The following is a 22,141-nucleotide window of genomic DNA, read 5'->3' as shown; positions in this document are numbered from 1 at the left end:
GGAGCACATCTCTACCTTAAAGACCATCTGGATCGGTCCGTCTTGTGCAGCTCAGGTTGTCACTGTTGCTCTGGGCTGGGCCAAGTCCAGCTGCCCCTTTTGAAAGAGATGAAGCACATCTGCCCTTGGGCCTCATGCTTGGAGTACGAAAAGCCATTTTGAAAAGGGAAGAAAAGCACAAAAACTTCTACCTTTCTCCCCTGTCATTTACGGTGTCACTATTATGTAGAAAGGTAGTTTGACTACCAAGACCCAAGATACGATGAACACAGCTGGAAACCCTATCAGTAACAGATACCGATGCCTTCACCTATACTGATTTAGGCACAATTCTCAAGTCATGTTATAAATGTCTATAAAGAACATTGTGGTCTTGACATGAGATAACCAAGAAATGTGATTTACTTCATATTTTAAGAAATTAGACTATATCGAATGTGTAATAAAAATATTTTCTGTAGGATTTTAAAATATATACATATATAAACTACCTTGATTTTTAATGCCCTATTAATATTGACATGATCTCTACAGTATCTAAGCGTAACTAAGCGAGGTTTCCCAGCAACCTCCATTATACCTCAGTGATTACAAAATGCAAAACCTTGTCTACACTGTAAATTAAACCTGCTTGAAAACTGGATCTGAAAGGGTCTGCCAGGCTTGAACCAGCACCCACTCTAAGTCAATGCTAAGTCCACTCCTGACTGCAGGAGCTGGACTAGATCCTAGACACAGTCCCAAAATGATGTGGCTTCCCACTCTGTTGGCTGGGCAACACTGAAAGTGTCTGAGGGAGTTACTGTGATCCTTGGAGTACTTTCTGCTAAAATAATAAAGATATTTAGAAATTCTTAAGACAATTTGGGCACATCCGTGCTTCATTTTGAAGAGGAGCCCAAATTCAAGCCAATTATCCACAATGTCCAAACTACCCAGAAATAGGCTTTTTTCAAGTTCTGGATACACTTTCAACAAGCTTAACGGGGAAAAAGAGCTTGGGGGCAATGATGGAGTGAATAACATTTATGTCTGCCCTTCCAACAGCATCCATCCCCATACCTACCCTCCTCCTTGCTTGCCCAGTGCACTTTAGCAGGCACGTTGACACCAGACCTCTCCTAGAAGCGCTCCTATGTCAAGTGGCTGCAGTGGCCGATGGCATGGGACAGACCACATCCATACAGGGCAGCACAGACATAGCTTTGGGCTGTGTCTTCAACACCTAAAGAAATCTGGGTTGCGTTCTGCTCTCCTCTAGCACTGTGCCTAAAGCAAGCTCAGATTTGCTCTCCATGCAGCATTTGAAACACAGTGTAGACAAGGTGTGAGGGTCAGATCCTGTTCTAATGCAGGCAAAACTCACCAGTATCATTGGCCTGGACACTTCCCCCTTGCATTATACTTTAAGGTAGGAAGCATGGGAGTTCTCTTGCTTTAAAGAGTTAATATATGGGATTTGGCCACCTGTAGAGGAAAGTTTCTCACTGAGCTTTCGGTTCATCTGCTCCATGTGTCTGGTGTTTTTTCTGGCTTGCCGGAGAGACCTCTTGACTTTCTTCACCCGATCTCGCAACTGCTTGTTGCGCTTCTCCAGGGTGGCCACCTTCTGCTGCAGCTTCTTTACTCTGTCCTCTTCCTCGAACAGGGCTTTCTGGACAGAGGAGCACATGAGCTGAAGAGACAGCAGAAAAGAAATAGGAACACATGAGCTTTACATAGAAATTTGTGAAAGAAAGGATTAATTCAGTTCATACCATCAGCTTACGTTTCTACTAAAAGCTTTTCTTTCTCTTCTGTATTTAGAAAAGGCCCCAAATGTAGATCTTGCTGATATTAACTATTCATAATGACTTTTAGGAGCTGTTTTCAGAGTTGCTTGTCCATCCCACTGAGGTTACATTGCATTCATGGAGGAAGAGTTTGATTTGATTACCTCAGAAAACTCCAAACACCAAAATTTGGAGCTATTTCTGCCTTTTCAAGACTTGATTTGTCTGGAGCATCTTAGTACATGTGCTTTCTTTAGCTGAAACTCAAAAGGGTAAAATCTCAGCAACCCCTAGGAGCATCCCATAACTTTAACAGAACTGATGTATTTCTTGGGTCATCGGCTGAGTTTGCGCTCCTAGCGTGCTAAGTTACTCAGGATGGGATCCTGCTGCCTTCGCTTAGGCAGCTAAAGGTGAGAGACCAAGTCTGGGCTCCCCTTGTAATGTCCACAGGGAGACAGACCTTTCCAGAGTATGAACTTGATTTCCCAAGGCATTGGGAAGAATCACCCTCTGGAGACAACTCTCTCTTCACTGACTACAAAAGCACCAAGTTCCACCTTTTCTCTCCAGAAAACATTTTCCAAAAAGAATAAGAGAATGCACCTGGGGATCAAGCGCAGCCCCAACATAAAGATGCTGATCTATAGAAGCCACCACAGAAACTTATTTCTTTCCAGAATGAGTGCCTCCTCCCCTTTTTTTTTTCCTTACAAAAAAAATCCTTAGGTATTTAATAAGGCAAGTGAGATTTTCGGCTGATTGCTGAAGTGGTGTGATGTGAAGAAAGGCAGTATCTTCTGTTGAATTTAACTGCTATATATCTCTACATTTTGTGTGTGTCTCAAGCACTCCTGGAGACTTCATGGGCTTTCTCTGGCAGAACACTTGGAACAGACATGGAATCTAAATAAACAAGTAAATCCTCCCTGTGATGATGAAGGATTACATGTTTCTTTCCATCTTGCTTTGTAGTATTTTTGACAACTGAAAAGGGGGGAGGGAGGGGGACTCGAGCCCACTTTGAGGGATAACATTTCATTTGCTTTGGAAACTCCCAGCAGCTGAAAACCACGGCCAGTCAACACAGCAACTGCTTCGATAACCATCAGCTCTTGAATCTTTTGCAAGCGCTCTGCAGGGCTTTGCAAAGAGGGACATTTGCCCTCGCTTTCCTCTCACTTGGCTCCTTCATAAACGCAATCTCGGGAGACTGGGAACGCACAGTGAAAGGGCAGATACTGTACCAAAGAGGAGGGAATTTGGTTTTGATCAAAGCTAATTCCAAAGCTTTCTGAGAACAGCCAGCACCTCTTGGCTTTTGTTTTTGCCAAAGCCTTGCAAAGTTTCATGTGGAACACTTTTCAAATTTAAATCCCTGCAAAAGAGAGCACTCAGTTAGGAAAAGCTGTTTATTAGGAAGGCATGGGCTGGTGACTCTCCTTGCTGAGGAATTTCTTGCATTTTCTGTTCCTGCACTGATAGGCACAGGGCATTACAGACACCAAACCAGAATAACACACAGCTGGTGCTCGAGTGCAGCTGAGGTTGTGTCTCCTCTACCTGGGCTGGCTGCTGGGGGCACAGGGACTTCTGAAGAGTGACATCAGGGGTGACATTAGCTTCAGCACAGAGTGACTTCCAAACCTTTGAAGTCCTCCCTTTGAAGGGGGATACCTCCAGAGGTATCCAGTTGTATAGAGGCACTCAGAGACCTCTCAAAATGCCTGAGCATGGGAGATGCTGCTCCCATCTGAGCATGTCTAACTTTTGCTGGGCTTACAGAACCAGTACAGCAAAGACTGGGAGCCAAATTTTAGTCCTTCCTGTGCCATAGCCACAGACTTGCTTAAATTCCCTGGAGATTTCCAGAAAGATCACTGGAACAACAGTTATAAAACTACATTAGTGCCAGACCGGCACGGCTTTCCTTACGAACAGCATAAACTAGCCCCAGCTTGATGGCTGCCTGCAATTGCAGGACCACCTGAAAAATAAACCTCCTTTGCTCCTTTGGCATGTGGAAAGAGAGCAAGGGGGGACTCACATCCTTGCCAGCTGGTTGCAGACAGCTCGTAGCACATAGATCTGCAATAAATGCGGTGTTTAAATCTGAGTGCTGTCTGGCCCCTGCTGCTACCGCTGTGCCTACGCTTCACATGGGTGCACCCAAGTTATTTTTAAACTATTAGATCTGATGTTGAGAACTGAGCAACTGTGACAGCTCGGAGCTCAGCAGAGCCTGTATAACTAACCCTGCAGGCAAATAAATAGGTGAGGAGTTAACCAGCCCTCAGTCTGTGTTGCTGCTCAGGTACCTCTTCCTTTGCAGGCATCTGAAGTATGTCTGCTCTGTGCAGCAGGTCCTATGGAGTGTATTACAGACAGGGATTTCACACCCCATTTTGTCTGTCTCATGCATCCACACGCACAGTCTGCACTGATGATCAAGAGCAAACCTTAGACCAGATGTATTGGTAAAAGCTACAGGAACTGAATTTTGGTTCTGGGAATGTCCCTCACACCCACTACTGCCCACAGACACTTTCAAGTACAGTAGTTTATTTTTCAAGGAGAGAAAACCCAGCACCGGCATCCAGGCCCAGTCCTCCATCTACCAAAGGGACCAAAACTGAGGTCTAACTTCCTCCTCATACATGGTCCCTGCCGAGAGCACCACTAAAACTCAGGGGAACCTCATTACCCAAAAGCCTTTCCCCTCAGAGTTAAAGGTTTCTTTCACATCAGTCAGAATTTTTGGTCACTTTAAATACAGGGTTGGAAAAGGCGACTGCAGAAATGCCTTTAAATATGTGACAGCAAGCCTCTGCACAGACATGAGGTGGCTTTGGAAGAATTAGGCAATGGTCACTTGGGTTTCTTGTCCTTCAGTCCTCCTGACCAGCAGTGCCATCCAGAGCAGTATCTGGTCATGCTGGTGCTCCTCCAAGATCCTCCCTCGCCATGTGTCCTTCCAAATGGAGAAAAAGCAAAGCTCCCAGGCCTGGGTGCTCCTTCTTTGAGACGATGTCCACGTTCTCCTTCGGAGCTGGCACCTCTCGTACCTCCCGGCGCATCCCGGGCTGCTCCCTTCGCTGGCCTCCCTGCTGCCTGCAGCAGCTGATGTTTCGTTCCTCCCTTGAGCACAATGCACCATCCAGGAGAAAAAAAGCCAAAAGCAGATTCCAAACCCAGGATCGCCCCAGAAAAACCTCCTTACCAGCAGCGCTTGGGAGTGTCCAGGGGAAGAAATGAGAGCTGCTCACGCTGGAAGCGCAGCCCAAGCCGCAGCTCCTCCTCTGCTGCCGAGCCGCTTCCTGCCCGCTGCCCGCCCAAGCTCTTCATAGTCCGCATTTCTCCCCTCCTGTCCTTCCCTGCCATAAATCTGCTCCCCAGAGAAGGCAGAAGGCTTTCTGCCTTTGCTGCACATGGCCTCCCTGCACAGTTAACGTTACATAAAATATCCCAAACCAAAACCTTACGCAGCATGAAGCACGTCCCTCCAGCTTTTTACTTGCTTCATCACAGCAACAATCCGTGCGCTCTCTCCAAAGAGCCTCAGGAGCCAAATGCAGCTCTTTTTTCTTTAACTCCGCCAGGACTGGTTTCTTGAACCCCTTCTGCCTGTTCAGGAGGCAGGGCTCCATGCCCCATGGATGCTGATGCAGATACAGCAGTGCTTGCACAGACAAATCTCACCTCTCCTGGCCAGCACGTTCCCCTTTCAGCCCATCCTTCCCGGATTTCTGATCTCAAACATCACTCTTCTCTTGCATCCAGCCTCCTGGGCAGGCTGAGTGAGCGTGTTGGGTGGTGGGTGACAGTCTGCTTGAGCTCCTGTCTCCACCAGACTTTGCCCTCACTTTTCAGAGGTACCAAATCAGGGTCCCAAGGCTGTGCCAGCCTCACTCCTTTAATATGGACGAGTTGGACTTTCAGTCACTTTTTATCAACCACAAAGATACACATGATCTGAATGGAGGTGAATGGTGCCATTATTTTCCTTTCACCATTCTCTAAAAGCAGATCATAAATGTAAATGCTTGAGAGCCATCTAGCCTAGGCAAGTCATCTAGGTTTCCCCAGGTCTCAATGTAGAGGAACCGGCATGCCCACCTTGGGTTACTCAAGAGACCTACCTTGTGTTACTTGCGTTATCTTTACTTGAGTTACTTGAGTTATCCATATTTGGGTCATTTGGTTACCATTCCCCAGGTAACCAGCTCAGGTTGATAGAATTGCCCAAGATGAATCCCACCCTGAGTGCCATGAAATGGCACCTGGCTCAACTGGCTGCCCCAAGGGAGGCTGCAAAAGTGGCACCAAGGATCATTTTCAGAGCACTGGAGAACTTTGCCCTGAAAACATGACTCAAATCCAAGATCCATGAGCAATCAGGAGTCTTTAAAGCAGCCTTGTTAGTTCGTATCTGCATCAAACTGCTGTTTGTACCACAGAAAATCACCTGAAGAATCATCTGAGAGCCTGTCAGAGGCAGCTCTTGGCTGATACCTTGTCTGATACTTGGCCCCGACTCTCCTGTTACTGAGAAGGGCCCATCTCCCTGGAAAAAGTGAGCCCTGTTTACAAGCTGTGACGTAAGGCCAGAGTGCCAGCAGCTCCACCAAGACATGGACTCAGCATAAAGGATGTTTTTTTACAGGGAAGAATATTTTTCAAAAGGAAAAACATCCACAGCCTATTCTTTTTCTGATCCTTTTTTTTTTTTTAAACAATCACCTTAAACTGAACAAATGATTTTTTCAGAAATACTTCCCCATGACTTAGTACTTTGAAAAAAACAGCCCTTCCTTTCTGGCAAGGTATTTGACCTGCTGGTGGCTTTCAGCTGCCATGAGCATTGCAGACACCCATCTGAAGCCTCTTCTCTTTGCCTTTGAATCCGCAGTGTTTGCATTCCTACCCTTAGCCTGAGGCGGCTTTGGAGGATGTAGTGGGATTAGGGCACACTAAGGGGCTAGTCAAAAGACTCCCAACCTTTGGGATACCTGGGCAGGCATCTCCTGCAGGGAGCATGGCCAGGGCATGGCTTTCTTTGGAGACTTTGGGCCTTGCATCTGGAGATGCTGCTAAGGGTGAAGCTACCCAACTACAGTCAGATGTGGTCCTCTCTGCTGAGACTGGGCAAAGGTGGGAATGTCTCTTTACCATATTCTGTTTGGTCACCACCAGCACCCTGAAAGGGACCGATCACCTTAGTTACTGCTGTTTCAATGGAAAAAAAGGTGATGGGGCTAGCAGCATGGGACTGCCTTGAGCAGAGGTTTGGACTGGATGATATCCAGAGGTCCTTTCCAACCCCAACCATTCTGTGACTCTCTGATTTTGTGTGACTCGCCCAGGATGCCACAGGGACAACAGGGAAGGGACCACCAAGGGCTAAGTTGTTCAGCATCTTTGGCATGCAGTGATGTCCTAAGCTTCCCGGCTACCAGCTCCAGCACTGTTGAGATCTGGCTGCCCCATCCATGGGTGATGTTCAGGCAAAGGGTGATGTTCAGGCAAAGGAAGCCTTGCTTGCAGGCTTGGGGATGCGGTTAGTTGCAGAGAGGGTGATTGCAAAGATGGTCCAGAGGCTCCAGTCGTCTTCCTGGCACCTTGGTGGATATTCCTGCTCTTCTTCCGTCCTGCTCCCAGGGATACGCAGTGTCAGCCACACTGGAAAAGTAAACTACATGGCCCAGCTAAGCTGTGCTTAAAAGGAAAAGGCTGTTTAAATCAAGATTAAATCACTTTTTGATTTAGGGATTCTTTTTTCTCTTTTGCTAGAAGGAAATTAGGCAATGAGAACAAAAGGGTTCTCAAGTCCACCTTGCAAGACATGCTGCTTCATGGTTTGCTGCAGTTCACAATGCTCAAATTCTGAAAATGCTTCTGTGTCTGCTTTTTTTTTAAAAAAAAAATAATTCCACTTAGGGCTGCAATTTCAGCTGGGCTTGAAAGCTATATACAATAGTTTTTTTAAAAAAAACACTTTCTAAAACGTGAACAGAATTTCCATGTCCACAGCCATCCAAACTTCCCAAAACCTGCCATCCATTCTAATTTCCAACTCAGCTTTTTCCCACAAAGGCTTTTTATTATTAAGTAAAACTAAGCAAGTCCCAAAGCGCTTTGCCAATACACCTAAGCTCATGTGTGTTGTTCTCACACTGAAAGTTGCTGTGGGATCTGTCTCCATCTAAATTTGTTTTACTTGGCTTGTATTTCAATAGATCAGGTCACCATTCTCCCCCCAGACACACACATAGAAAACAGTAAATTAATTAAATATCAAGGAAGGGCTAAAACCAGAAGGATTCAGAAACAAAGTGCATTGTGTCCTTCCATTTCATTGATGGGAACAGGGGCAACTAGAAGGTATCTTATGCCTTTCTTCTACTTATTGAAATGCCAGCTTTGATTTTTGAATTAGCTGCCGGTCTTGTATTACAGCTCCTAGAAACTTCATTTATTTTAATGGGCCTGTTAAATAGACAAGATGCCTTTCCATAGTGAGAAGGACAACCTATTCAAATGTCTCCAAATGCAGCTGACACCAAGAACCAGCAACGTGAGGGAAAAGATTTCTTTTTATCACTGTTCATTTGAATGAGAATGACATTAGGTTAGAAAAGGGTTATACCCATTTATTTATTTTGCACTTTTTAGGAACATTTCTTGCACATGTCAAGGGACTTGGCCATGTTGTTGCTGTGGCTGTTTCAGAAACCTTGGGGTGATGGAGACTGAGCTTCCCAAGGTTTGCCAGTGAAGCTAAAGGGAAGATCTTTGCCCTAAGTTAAAATATTCACAATCCCAAATCCTCTGCTCCCCCAGGCCTGGCTCTTCTTGCTTCCAGCCATCAACCTCCGATTTTCCCTCACCTTTTTGTCCAAATTGGGAGAGAGTGGGGAGCAGAGTGCATCCTGGCAGGCTGCATTTATTTGTGTAGTTGCGAATGGCCAAACGTGAGTGCAGGGCATTAAACTGCCTCTCACGAAACAGAAACAGCGACATTTGCTGCGAGTCCATGTCCTTTCCCCACCAAACATATCACATGCAGGGCAAGTTGCCCCATATCCTGGATAACGAAGCGGGCAAGCGGAGTAGCTCAGGCAGACACGGCTAAACCCACTTCTCCCCAGATCTCAGCGATCTCCTCCAGCCTCCCCGCTGGGAAGAGTCCCCAGCCCCTACGGTCCCGAGCGCATCGCCCAGGACAGCACCAGCTGGTGTGAGTCAAAATTTAAGGGGACTTTTATTACAAAGCAGCGCAAAGCAGATAGTAAAAGAGCTGCCCTGCTGCAGCAGAGAGCAAATAAGACTTGTGCTGAAGAAGGCAAATATTTCACATTAACACAACATCCATAAAAGTCACTTTGCCCTATAAATCCCTCTGCTCTGGCCGCCTTGAAGCTGCCGTAGCTCCGCGGCTTCTACAAACAGATGCCGTTTCCTTGAGTGCGAGCTCAGCTGGGAAGCCCGCACGAACCTGCTACTGCTCAGAGCTTCTGCCTTTGGAAGAGCAGATGTCCTAGGACATCCCCCCAGTCATCTGCTGCTGCTGGAAAATACCCCTGAGCATCACTAGGAGTTGCCTGAGCCATTTGATTTGTCCAATCCCCTTGGGAAGAGGGAAGGTGGCAGAGTAAAAAGAGCATTCTCAGACGTGCTTGCAGCTGGTCTTGGAAGGTCCCTATGGAGGGCCTTTATACCACCCTGCTTTATACCAACATATAAGCTGATGGAAAACATTGTTTTTCTAGGGCATTTTCTACAGCAAAGTGCAAAAGCCTCAGCAATGTTCTGAAGCAAAGACAAAGAAATGGAAAAACAAATATCTGCAATTTCCAGGCTCTCTCTGGCTAAGGTCAGCATGCTGGGAAAGAAGCAGAGGAGGCAAAAAGCCCTGGAGACTAATCAGCAGCTCTGAGTAACAAACACTAAACCCAGAAAGGCCACCAGACCACCCTGGGTGTGATAAATGTGCAAGAGGCTACTTCGAGAATGGGGAGGTTTTGTGAAACATTGGGTCTTCCAGGTGCAGGGACAGCATATTTGGAGGATCCCCTTCAGCATTTGGATGGCCCAGAGCATCTATAGCATTCATGGCCATTCAGGCAGGCCCTAGTTTCCCTTTTTTCTTTTTTTATGAATAGGCATAATGCAATAGCAAATGTATCCCTGTGTTACCCTTTGTTTAAGTCCATGCCTAAGTCTGCTTTAAATTGGATTGTGGGGGTGATTTTCTACAGTGGTGAGGGAGGCTGACTCTCTCCCAGCACAGAGACAGGCACAATCAGAGCAAGAGCCCCTTGGTTCTTGGCTATAGTAATTTGAGATAACCAAAACCACACTCGGGCTGCGTTATCTAAGCAGCTTGTTCTCATTAAACAACACGCACCGCCACTTCCACACCTAACTGAAAAGAGCAGATAAAATGCACGTTCCCATCCAAGAAAGGGAACGGGATATCTTTATTACAGAAAGCACAACAACCAGTTAGAAAGGAAGCAGTTCTAATGAGAACCAGCTTCTCTACCCTTCAGTTCCCCATGTGTAAGTGGGAACGATGGGATATCTGTGACTTCCAGAGTTTTCTCATGTCCAACCAGCCAGGGAGATGCCCTCCCAGTGCCTCCTGATGTGGCTGCTGAAGGATGCCCATCAGCTGGCTTCGCTTCAAAGATCCTTCCCAGCAGGTGCCCAGGACCTTTTTCCACCTACCTGATGTGATTTACAGTTAATGAATGGGGAATCTGGGTGACGAATGGGTTTAACTGGGTTCCCATCGAGACAGATGTCTCAGTTCTGCCTGGGTTGGTTTAATCCTGTTAACAAGTATGTTTTTTCTGCTGATGCAGCTCCTACACTTGCAACAGCCGGTGCTACAGGAAGACAAGCCAACTGGTGATCTGCACTGCTTCCTCCATATACTGGGGAGCTATTTTAAGTGGAGAAGTGCACAAAAAAATCACCCCAAATTGGATCATTTCTTCCTTGCATCCACTCCCCACCCTTCAGATCATGCTAATATTTACACTTATTTATTTAATCCCTTCCTAAAATAACCTTTTTCCATTGAGAAATTTGCAAGTGTTTGGGAGGGAGAGGAGTTGTTTGCTGTTTTGGTGGAAGGAGAAAAGCTAAATTCTTTCCTGGCTGAGATATATCTGGCAAGTTTTAGCTTGTAGACAGACTTCTTTAGTCAAGTTATAAAATCTGAAGATAATTTCCACTCTCCTCTGCAGTGACTTTTATGAAGTAATTCCTGATATATGCAGAAATAAAAGCAGAATCTGTGCATGGAGGTTTTCAGTGGAAATGCTGAGAGCTGCATCTGCACAAGGGGAAAGGGCAAGATATGCTTCAGTCTAGGCAGAGCTGTCATCAGAAAGCTGAAATTCAACCCTAGCTTACTAAAAGCTGGTGAACCCATTGATGATCCTGCATCTCTTAAATGCTTGGAATGGAAACTGAGAGCAAGATAGAGTTTGCATTTGGTAGTGGATAAAACGAAGCTGAGTTTTGGTTGAAGCATCAAACTTTTTGGAAACTTAAGAGTAAGCACCTTGATAGGAAACCTTAAAGATGTCCCTGACCTGCTGAGGCTATTCAATTTGAGATTCATCAAAAAGGAGGTGCTACAGCCAAGTAAATCCAGCAAAAGGATGCAGCAATCCTTCACTAAGTCATGGATGCTATTGTACTCCTCCTTCCCTCACTTGTGCCATGACAGATGAGTGTGGTCACCACTGCCAGGAAGGACAGTGCCCAGGACTCTGTGGTGGTTGTAGACAGGCCCAGAGAGAAGATGCATCTATTTGGATGCCAGTTCACACACTTTGAAAAGACCAGAGCTGTTGAAGCTCTATCTGCGTTAGGAAACTGGAAAAGTAGGTGCATATCTGCAGCTTGAAGCTCTGTCTACAGAACATGGGTCCATGGGGGGACATTTATAGGGGAAAAGGGAATTGGAAGCTGTATGAAGGGCTTATGTGTTGCCATTAAGCATTGGCCCATCAGATGACACCTCACGCAGCCTGGCGGCGTTTCTTTTGGAGGAATATGTTTGACATGCACCAAAACCACTCTGGGGACTGAGCCAACAGTGGCTAAGCCAACCTATATATCTCCTGTTCACCAGGCCTGTTCCCTGTCAAACCTCTGTTGGTTGCTATCCTCTAGGTGTTTTCCTTGAGCTTCCTATTACACCAGGTAGCTTGATATTTTCACAAAATTAAGCTCTTGTAAAATCCTGTAGGAGTAATTTCATTCTCCATACGTGATCTCAACAGGCCCTTCAATCAGGCCAATGTTATTTATTTCTCTGCTAAGCTGCTGTGGCCTATTTCGTTTTACAGGAGAGAATAAGACCTGGTTGTTTACACAGAAGGTGAGTATGATGTCTATGCACAGTCTTGAAAGCCTTGAACTCAAAGGACACTTGTCGTATCACAGAATCACATAGAATCACAGAATGGCTGAGGTTGGAAGGGACCCCTAAAGATCACCTAGTCCAACCTCCTGCTCCAGAAGGGACACCCAGAGCACGTGGCACAGGGTGGCATCCAGGCGGGTTTGGAAGATCTCCAGAGAAGGAGACTCCACAGCCTCTCTGGGCAGCCTGTGCCAGGGCTCTGCCACCCTCACAGCAAAGAAGTTCTTCCTCACATGGAGGTGGAACTGCCTGTGTTTCAACTTATACCCATGACCCCTTGTCCCACCACTGGCCACCACCAAGAAGAGTTTGGCCCCCTCCTCCCTACATTCTCCCCTCAGGTACTTGTACATATTGATCAGATCTCCTCTCAGTCTTCTCTTCTCTAGGCTAAACAGGCCCAGCTCACTTCTTAGTCTTTCCTCATAAGATAGATGCTCCAGTCCCTTCATCATCTTTGTCCCTCTCTGCTGGACCCTCTCTAGAAGTTCCACGTCCCCCTTGTACTGGGAAGCCCAGAGCTGCACCCAACACTCCAGGTGCAGCCTCACCAGAGCTGAGGATCCAAAAGGCCGTCAGAATTAATAAGAATTAAGGTGGACAATGCAACGGTGGTGGCTTAAGGTGATGATGATGCACCAGTATCCTGCCTTCCCTGTGCTTCTCACCTGATATACAGGTCAGGCTCTTCCTGCATCAGCAGATTCTTGGTGACAAAGTGTTTCCAGGAAAGCTCATGAGAGTAGGGACTATGCCAAGACGACCTTGCTTGTCTTCACAGGTGGGTGAACTGCAAGTACAATTTTTTGGTGGAAGTTCACTTGCCTCCTGCTCTTCCTTCTCCCCCAGTTTTCCTTGTGGGGCAGGGGACTCTGTGGCTTCTCAAAGTCCCAGCACTCAACTGGCTCGACGCCTCACTCGGCTCTGCTCAAAAGGCTGCAGACAGAAGGTGGTGATGAATGTGCAATCGCTCCAACCCACGCGGCTCCAGGATTGTGTAATTCACTTGTAGCACATAAATAGCAGCTGGCTGCTTCCCAAGAGCCGTTTACTACCAAAGCTCTCTAAGTTTCTCTCCCCGAAGTTCTACTCGAAAGCTTGTGCAAAGACGATGGCTGGCTTGGCTCTCAAAGAAGGCCTGTTCTCCTCTACTCCACACATTGCAAATTCCTACTGGTGCTGACATTCGCTCTCTCCTCAACTCCCACGCCTTTTAACAGTTGAACCAACAAGTGCTGGGAGAATGCAGAGCCCGTGAAGCCACCTTGGCTACGATTTACTGCTTTCTGGAAAGGCACTAATGCAAGACAGACTTTCCTGACATGTCTGCACTTGTAACTGAGCATTGGCTACACTTGCATTTGGCTTTAACAAGCTCTCCCCAAAATCCCACACATGAACTATGGGCAAAGAGACAGGGATATTGGTTTCAGAGTTATGTGTGAAGGAAGAAGGATGTCTAGAAACAAGAAGTGAGTAGGTGCAAGGATTCCTGTATTCACTCCCTAGTTCTGATAATGATTGTCTAGTGCAAAAAGCTGGCTGCAAATTGATTTGAAACTCTACTTCTGAACTCAGCCCTTTAGACGTGGCTAGAACATGATGTCCAGGTATACCATGAGCACAGAAATGGATTGACTTCAGTAAAAAACACAGATGCTCCGACCTGCTCAGAAGTATCAAAAAGAATTTTACCTGACTTTCTGCTTTGTGTGAAGGGCTGGGGAATGACATATTCCAGGAGATGCTTTGCTATAGGTTTAGGACCATAAGTCTGAGACTCACTAAAATGACTAGGAGTGACTGAAATGAGACTGAAATTAATGTGATAGTGTTTAAAAAAACCTCCCTCAGTCCAGTGGCCACATGTGAGCTTACATGTTTTCATATGTCAGTTCAACTACCCAAAGCTCGGGCTCTTCCTCTGGCTTACAGACAGCCTTTTGCCCCTTTTTTTGGGCTAAACCTAAACCAAATCTACTCCAGACAGTCATGAGAGAAGAGATCGCGCCACAGTGGTCCATCTTTACTGCTTTATCTTATCAAAGCAGTGCAAAATCCTAGGTCGATGAAGCCACTTTTATCCAGGCAATTTTGAAAATGGCCTTAGATTTCAAACTCCATTTTTTCCCTTTATTTTTGTATGCATGGCTTATGTCTCATAAAGTCTGAAAAAAAAAGAAAAAGATATAGCAGAAAAGGGAGGATTCCAGAATAAATCCTGCATCACCTGATAGAATATGTAACTTACATTGATTCTAAATTGCAAGAATGGGGCTTTATGCAGATATATATAAATACTAGTGCATGATTTCTCGAGTTGTACTTTGGATAGTGACACATTGAATAAAAATGTGGATAGTCTGGATTTGAAGATTAAAATGGAAGAAATTTAATGGATATAATTAAGTATATCCATTAAGTGTGTAGTACCCACAGCTAGAGTCTTCTTAATCTTAATCTACCCTGCATGTACATTATGTATTAAAACACAATATGCACTATAGTGCAGAAATAATTCATATACAACATCCGATAGGATTTCAGGAGTTCGGAGGAAAAAGGACACAGATGGAAGAAAACCACTGTTCAGCCTGACAAATTACACTCGATTCACTGTCACATATTTTCCGTATCTTGGAGGACAACCTGGTGTTATGGGGTATTTCCTCTCCATTTAGCTGTCAGCGTCAAAGGCTTCCTGAAGGCTACCTCAAAATTCCCCATCCCTATTTCCGCCAGTAGCCAAAAGGAGAAAGAAAATGCAACAGCCACGAGCAGATGTTATTTAAAATATGACTTTCAACAGCTGCTGAGCACCTCTGGCTTCTGGCTGCGTACAGCAGCAGCAGCGTGATGCAGAGCCATGTCCTCGGTCCATGGCAGGTCAGCAGTGTTATGGAGACCTCCCGCTTGCTCATGCTCCTTTTTATAACTTCACAGTGTCAGCTGAGTTGAACCAGTTTTCTGGATACTTTCCCATTTCCTTCATACTTCAGCAAACAGCATCAACAGTGCAAAAGGGCTCAGCGTACATTTTTAAAGGAATTGGGGTCTGACAGACACTACTTGGCTGTCACTGCTGTGACGAAGACGTATTGGCCTTTGCTTTTTCCCTGTTTTTAAAGCTGCTCTACAGAGTGTTTTATTGCATTTGATGAGGAATTAAAAAGCTCCTGTTCTGAAGTGATTGTATAAGACAGTTTCCATACGGCAATGCTTTTTCCTACCCTGACTCTTCAAACATAGAAAAGCTTGGTAAAACAGTGCCTTGGACAGCCTCTGGCCTTGCTTTGAGGACTGTTGCTTGTTCATTCCCATGGTTGGTATTTCATTCTCAGAAATCCTGGCTGTAAGATGTTTCCTGTACTCCTCAGGGAGGTAAATCACTAAAGACACCCTATGGGACAAGTGCATTGAATTCTCTGTTCCCTGGTGTGCGGTCTCAAACACCACATATGATATTAACCAAGCTAGAGGCCTACTTAAAATATAGCATGCTGAAAGTTCAGGTCCAAAATGGGGCCATGAGGACAGCAGAAATAGTTGTGTTTAAACCATGGATCAGATCAAGTGAAATCCAGATTGTGAAGCTGATCTTCTGACCTGACTCCCTGCAAAAAATTGGTCAAAGACCTCTCTTAAGTTCACTGTATTGCCTCAGTAAGTACAAATCTTTTCTTAAAAAAAAAAAGAAATCCAAATCCCTTTTCAGTGGTGGGGAATCCACCATGACTCTTGGCAAACTAAAGGAACAATTAGTTACCTACTTTGGTTAAGAAATGCCTCATTTAATTTTGGTGCTTTCCACGTATATTTCCGCTATCCATTTCCACTTGCAGGTCAAAAACAAAAAAGAAACCATAGCAGAACTTCCTTGGTTCTGTTTCCACGTCAGGAGACCATCTCTTTATTTGAAGTATCCCAAGTAAGTGAAGCTTCCCTTCTTGCTCTCTCCACACATACTGTATCCAGGTGTTTGGGATGGTGCTATTCCCCTCCCTAGAGAGATGTGGTGGCCTCTAGCAATTGCTAATTAACACTGCACTGATTCACCAAGCACTGCCGAGCGGTTGCTCCTGCATTGCAGCTCACTCAGTACTGGGCAATTCCATTTCGGATGGGACACCAGGGTCCTCGCGCACACCTGCCCGCGTGGCTCTTACATACGAGTTTCCAACAGTTAATTGGAACCTTCCAATCACAAATAACAGCAGGTAAGCACAACCACGGGAAGGTCTGATTTCCCCTGCTTGTTAACTTGCTTCACAGAATTAGGATAAAGTCAGCTAAGACCTTCTCCTGTTTGCATCCTTTGAAGTTTCAATTATTAATTCCTTTTTTCCCCTGACTAACACTAATTTTCTAGGTGAGGAATCATGCTTTTTTTTTGACCTCTGTTTTCCCTGGTTAATCGTTCTCGCCTTCCTGACTAGTCTAGACAGCTCTGCCACTTAGAATTTGCCTGCAATGGAAATTTTCCAAGCTGCGCTGCCCTCCTCCCAAAGAAAGTGGGCCAAACTCCTCAAAATCAAACCTCTTTCTACAGCCCAACTTCCTTCTACAGCTTAACCTCTTTCTACAGCCCCATGGGTAGCTGTTGGTTTCCAGTACTGCAGAGGTAGGAAGTCTCTTGGAGACGGCCACATGAGACATTCATCACCTCCACAACCCTCCCCAATTTCCAAAGGGATCTAATATCCTTCAACATCACCCTGCCAAGCTGCATCATGATGGCATTTCAGCATCCCTCAGTCCATGGTCACCCTTGGAGACTTCCTAAGCTGCTAATGCTGATGAGCTCAGCTTGTGTGCCCCTGTTTCAATGTTTTTCTGGTTGCTTCTGATGCTGCCCTTCTGGAGAGCAAAAAGCCCTGTTCAGATTTTCCTTCTCCATGATATACTGCTAATCTGTTTTGCATTTTATTCTTTGTATTTTCTTCTCACCGTGTTCTGTTTTTACATCCTTCTCAGTTTTCACTTTCTCTTGCAGGTTGCTGGCACTACGGACAGCCATCTGCACTTAATCTTTTTGGGGTTAAGTCTTGCACGCAAATATTTGCTTTCCCTATTGGCACTTCCATCAGTCTAGGCAAAACTTTGAAATTGCTCCATGGCAATAGCAGTGGGAGGTCCCAGACAGTACGGAAGGGGCTCTACTCCTTCCTTCTTCAGGGACAGGCCTCTCATACCACTTGTGGTAGCTGATTTCCATCCAGGATAGGATGGAAACAACCTCCCTTGAGGCTCAGCCATCAAGTGCAGCTGGTCGCCTTGGATCCTGTGATATGAGAAGATATATGATAGAGATCTACACAGTCACAAGAGCAGTGGAGGGGGTAAAGAGAGACTGACAGCTTCTTCCAGCAGAAAAAAAAAAAAAAAAAAAGGAACAATGTAGTAGGAACGAGGTTCAAAGCAAACAAAAAGTGGTGATTTTTCACACAACGGTGCTGCAGATGTGTGGAAGTCCTTACCTTAGGATGTTTCAGACTCTATAAGTCTGCATGTGTTCAAGAAGAGTGGCCACTGAGAGAGAGAGAAAAGCCACTGAAAGCCAAGAGAAAAAGCCACTGAAATTATAAAATATGTAGAAACAACCGAACAGCTTCACTAGAGTGTCCTTAAGCTCAAAACTCAGGAGGCTGGGAAACCATTAGGAGGAAGTATCACCTATCTTTACCCCATTTTTACACTTTTCTCTAGATATCTACTTTTTTTTTTCCTGGTAGTCTTTTTCTGTATGAAAAAACATCTGGTGTAATTGGTTCATTTAAATTCTCTCACAGCTAAACACGTAGCAAGGACTGTTTCACCTCTGAACCTCATCTTTGCTGAATAACCAAAAATTGGGTAGTGATGCCTATAGCCCTTGGATCACCAGAGCCAGGGAGCAGACATCACACATCATAGGATAACAGAATCTCACACCAGGTTTGTTCCTCCTCACCAACAGACTATTCTTTGCCTCCTTCTTTTTTGACACCAGTGGGAAATAGCTAATTGCCAGTTGTACAAGGCATGGGTGCAGGAGACAGGACACAAGGCTAGAGGGACCTTCAGTGTGACCCACTGCAACCATTCTCATTTACGTACTACTAAGGACAACTGCAATGTGCCCAAAGTCCCCTTCTTTAACTGAGTGGGATTCTGCAGGGACAGACTTTGCTGGTGCAAATGATGTGAAAAGACAGATGATGAAGTCTTGATAGTGCCCCCAGAGAAAGACCTCCCTGAGTGCAAGGAGTAAGGAAGACAGAGACCGTCCTCTGCTCCCTTGCAACCCAGCCTGAGTTATTGGCAAGGTTAGTGTTAGCTAATGGCAAAATCCCTCACAACTCACTGAAGTCACCTTCACTAGCAAAGGACAACCCTTCTCCATCCTAACAAACCCATCCCAATGACTGCTCAGAAGGTGGCTTTGCTTGGCTCATGAATGGTAACTCCTGCATGTTTCGCCTTGGTGGAAGTTTTTGAGAAGATTTTAAGAAAATTGATTTCCTATTCTTATTTTCTGTTGTGCTTAAGTCATCTCCATTTATTTGTAGCAAGACAGTTTGCTGCTTGACATTGTGTGTGATTGGGTTATCCAGAATAATCCAAGTACAGCAAGAAACGAGGCCCAGAATGGAGTCCTTCATGGCCAGAATAGTCCACTTGTTTCCACATGGAAATGAGGCACATGGAGGAGGAGTGAACATGAAGAAATGGTCATCAAAAGCCCCTTAGCTCAGCTACAGCTCCAAACTGCTCTGCTCACATTAATATTTTTCTCTTGCAAACACTATGTGCAATATATATATATTTATATATTTTATGAGCAATATATATTTATTTAATCAGTAAAATACATTGTTTTGTGCATATCAAATGAGAGAATGGTCATAGAAACAGATGGTTTGGTTTCCAGTGCAAGAGAGGGAAAAACTACAGTCCTAGAGGTGGGATGAGCTCCTCTTAGAAAGACAGGTAAATTGATGAACATCTGCTGATTTCTCAGTCCTTAGTCACTCAGGTATTTAACCTTGCTCACTGGGGTCTGTCTGCCCACTCTTGTGGGAAGGCATTTTACCCCTCCACTTCAATCTGCTCAAGTTAGCAATGGTTAAATATTTACCAAAAGTCAAGGGAATTACTGAAGACCAGTACCATGCTAGGAGAACATCTTGGCAGCACTTAAGCCCACACAAAACTTAAAATCTTGAGAGAAAGAGGAAAAACTAAAGATGTAGCTTCTCCAATTTGCTCTTTGCTGAGACCCTTTTCATTCACACATTTGTCTTTGTACTGTCACTTTCACATGATTATTTTCATTCAGCAAACCAAATCTATTAAAAACCTTTTGGAGATAAGGAAAAAAATGTTCCACTTTGTCCCACTTCAAGTACTTTAGAATAGGATTCAGCTCTAGGTCAGATACCTGGCAATAAGGAGCAGATTCAATTGCTGAGGTGGAGGTATCTACAACCATTTCAGGCAGCATGTGATATCCTTCCAACCCTCCATCTGCCGGTCCAGATAGCTAAGCATCTTCCACAAATCCTGTATCATGACACCAGCCCTGCACAGATGTCTTGACCAGGCTGGTACATGTCAAATGGCATCAGGAGTCTATGCTTAGGCAACAAAATCCTGCTCTAGGTGCAGTATAGGTATCCACATACATGAGCGAGGTTGTCCAAGTTATTGTCAAAGGAATCTACCTATTGGGAAAACATGTTTCTGGCAGTACATATGTCTCCTATAAGGCAACCTTTTGGCTCTGCAGCAGACTGGCTTGGTTAGAGACTTAGGTGGAAAAGGGATCATAAAGACAGATCAGCAGCTAAGCTGGAATCCCATATTCAACAAGCCTTGCAGCCTCCTCCTTCCTGGTAACTAAACACACCGAGGACTAACCTGAGGAGCCTGCAGCTGATCTTCTATTTCCAAGTTTGGTTCTCCCCCAAAATGGGATCATGAAAGGAATGACAAATTCTAAATAATGCTTTGAAGCAATATAAACTGGTATCATGTTCTAGTACCTGACAAAAGCATATCTGCAAGGACTTCGGTGTCCTTCGAGGACCTCACTTCTGCTGTAAGGTAGCAGCAGACAATCCTATGTCCTGCCTTCTTCCTCTCTCAGAAACAGAGTGTTTTACATAAAAACATCACTCCTGTGTCTTGGGGCACTTCTCTGTTCAAACCCCTGATGAGAAGCCAACAGTGTGGTTGTGTTGGCTGACTTCTTCCGCATGGCCTCTTTAGTTCCCCCCAGCCCCAAAGAGCCCCAAAAGCCTCATTTCAATCTCTGCCATCATAACCAAGCAGATTTGCAGGTTTGCATCCTTCTCAGATTACAGGCACAGACTCAACAGGAGTCTGTAAAGCTAAGTCTAAAGTTAAGTCCTTACCGTGTGATTCCTTTAAAGTCAGCAGGAGTTTAAATGGAAATGGCACCAGGCTCCAAATTGCTTCCACTAATAATAAGGTAGAATGCACAGTAGACTTAGCTATTTTGTGGACCACTTCCCTTGAATACAATTATTTTCATTTCAAACTCTTAAAAACAAAACTCTGTATACCTCACACTTCTTTTGCAGCCCCAGCTGGCATTCTCCATTTTTTCCTCTAAAGACCAATATTTTGCATTAACTCCTGATATTGGAGCACCTGCCATTGGCTGCAGTGTTTTAGAGTCTGTAGGCAGTGAAATTGAGACTTTTCATGCATTTGGGGAGCAATGCTGAAGGAGACAAGCTCTAACTGCTTCTAACTACTCCTCAAAAAAAAAAAAAAAAAAATCCAACCATGAAGCCAATTCCATACCAAAATATCTACACATGAAATGTGTGAAAAAATATGTTCAACATCACATCTAGAGTACATGTTTGGAGATTAAAAAAAAAAAAGCCCTAAAATCAATGGCTGAGTAATTCAAAGAGCCTCATGAAAAGGGTTTTCTTGCATGACAATGCCAGGGATGTTGCCTGCATTAGAAAGTTTACTCTGGTTGTTACTGCAAGGTTTAGAGTACAAGGCTTTCCATGGTTAGAGACATTGTTACCGTGTGATAAAGTATTGCTAACATATGTGTCCTCTTTTCTCTTTTCAGACCACCATTTTGAAAAGTGCTTTTAATTGGATTCGTGCATTTTCCACCATTTCCTAAAGCATCCTGAAATTGACTGCAAGCATTTCAGAAAGGGGGCAAGGGGCTTTGGGATTTCAAAACACACGGAATTACTTTAAAGCAATTTAAAAGATGGGATTTAAATCCACAAAATAAAACCCAACATCTTACAAGTATTCAGCTATTCTTATCCAAAAGGCTTTATAAGCTAGAAGATAAAGATTCCAACAGGCACTATAAGCTCTAGATAAATTCAAGCCACCTGCTCCACATAGGAACATGTATAGAAAGAGGACCCCAGGCATGGTGCACTTTTTATGTCAAGCCCTGGACTTTTCCAAAATTCACTAAATCTAAGCCCAGAGCTGCTATAGAGAGGAAAAACATATGGTGAGAAAGAGCCGCAGCCACACTGTGTAGATGTCCCAGGACCATGTCAGCCCCCGTTAGTTCCTAATAAATCCAGATGGGGCCAAGGCTAGACCATAATGTGAGCTGCCATGAGTTCTTTTTCTGCAGAATTAATATACCATCTTCATCCCAAAGGTGAAAATGGTTATTTGCAGAGTTGCACGGATTGCTGAGATGTGACACTTAAACTCTTTCAACTGGCATACTTTGATGGGCATGGATTTCAAAATCCCTTTGCAGAATACCAAAGAGTTGGAAGTGCACAACTTGGGTCACAGGAAGAAATATTCCATTTGAAGGTGGTCTTGATACTAGAACTGATCTCCTAAGATCTGCAAAAATCATCAGACATTCATAAATAATCAAGACCTTGGGTTTGGAATTTGTAAAAAAGGCTCT

General features: G+C 44.7%; 1 protein-coding gene across 1 annotated transcript in view; it reads right to left on the bottom strand.

The window, feature by feature from the left end:
- Positions 1-1,136: 1,136 nt before the first annotated feature.
- The window catches only part of CCDC3 (coiled-coil domain containing 3), a 32,529-nt gene continuing 11,524 nt past the window's right edge, over positions 1,137-22,141 (bottom strand). The window contains exon 3 of the mRNA XM_010215872.2: positions 1,137-1,675. Within this exon, the coding sequence (XP_010214174.2) occupies positions 1,400-1,675 (276 nt within the window). The 3' untranslated portion in view covers positions 1,137-1,399. The remainder of the gene's footprint in view (positions 1,676-22,141) is intronic.

The sequence above is a fragment of the Tinamus guttatus genome, unplaced genomic scaffold (assembly GCF_059628265.1).
Source record: "Tinamus guttatus ecotype Peru unplaced genomic scaffold, ASM5962826v1 Tinamus_guttatus_pri_ptg000245l, whole genome shotgun sequence".
Lineage (NCBI taxonomy): Eukaryota > Metazoa > Chordata > Aves > Tinamiformes > Tinamidae > Tinamus > Tinamus guttatus.
This window is presented reverse-complemented; position numbering and strand designations above follow the sequence as displayed.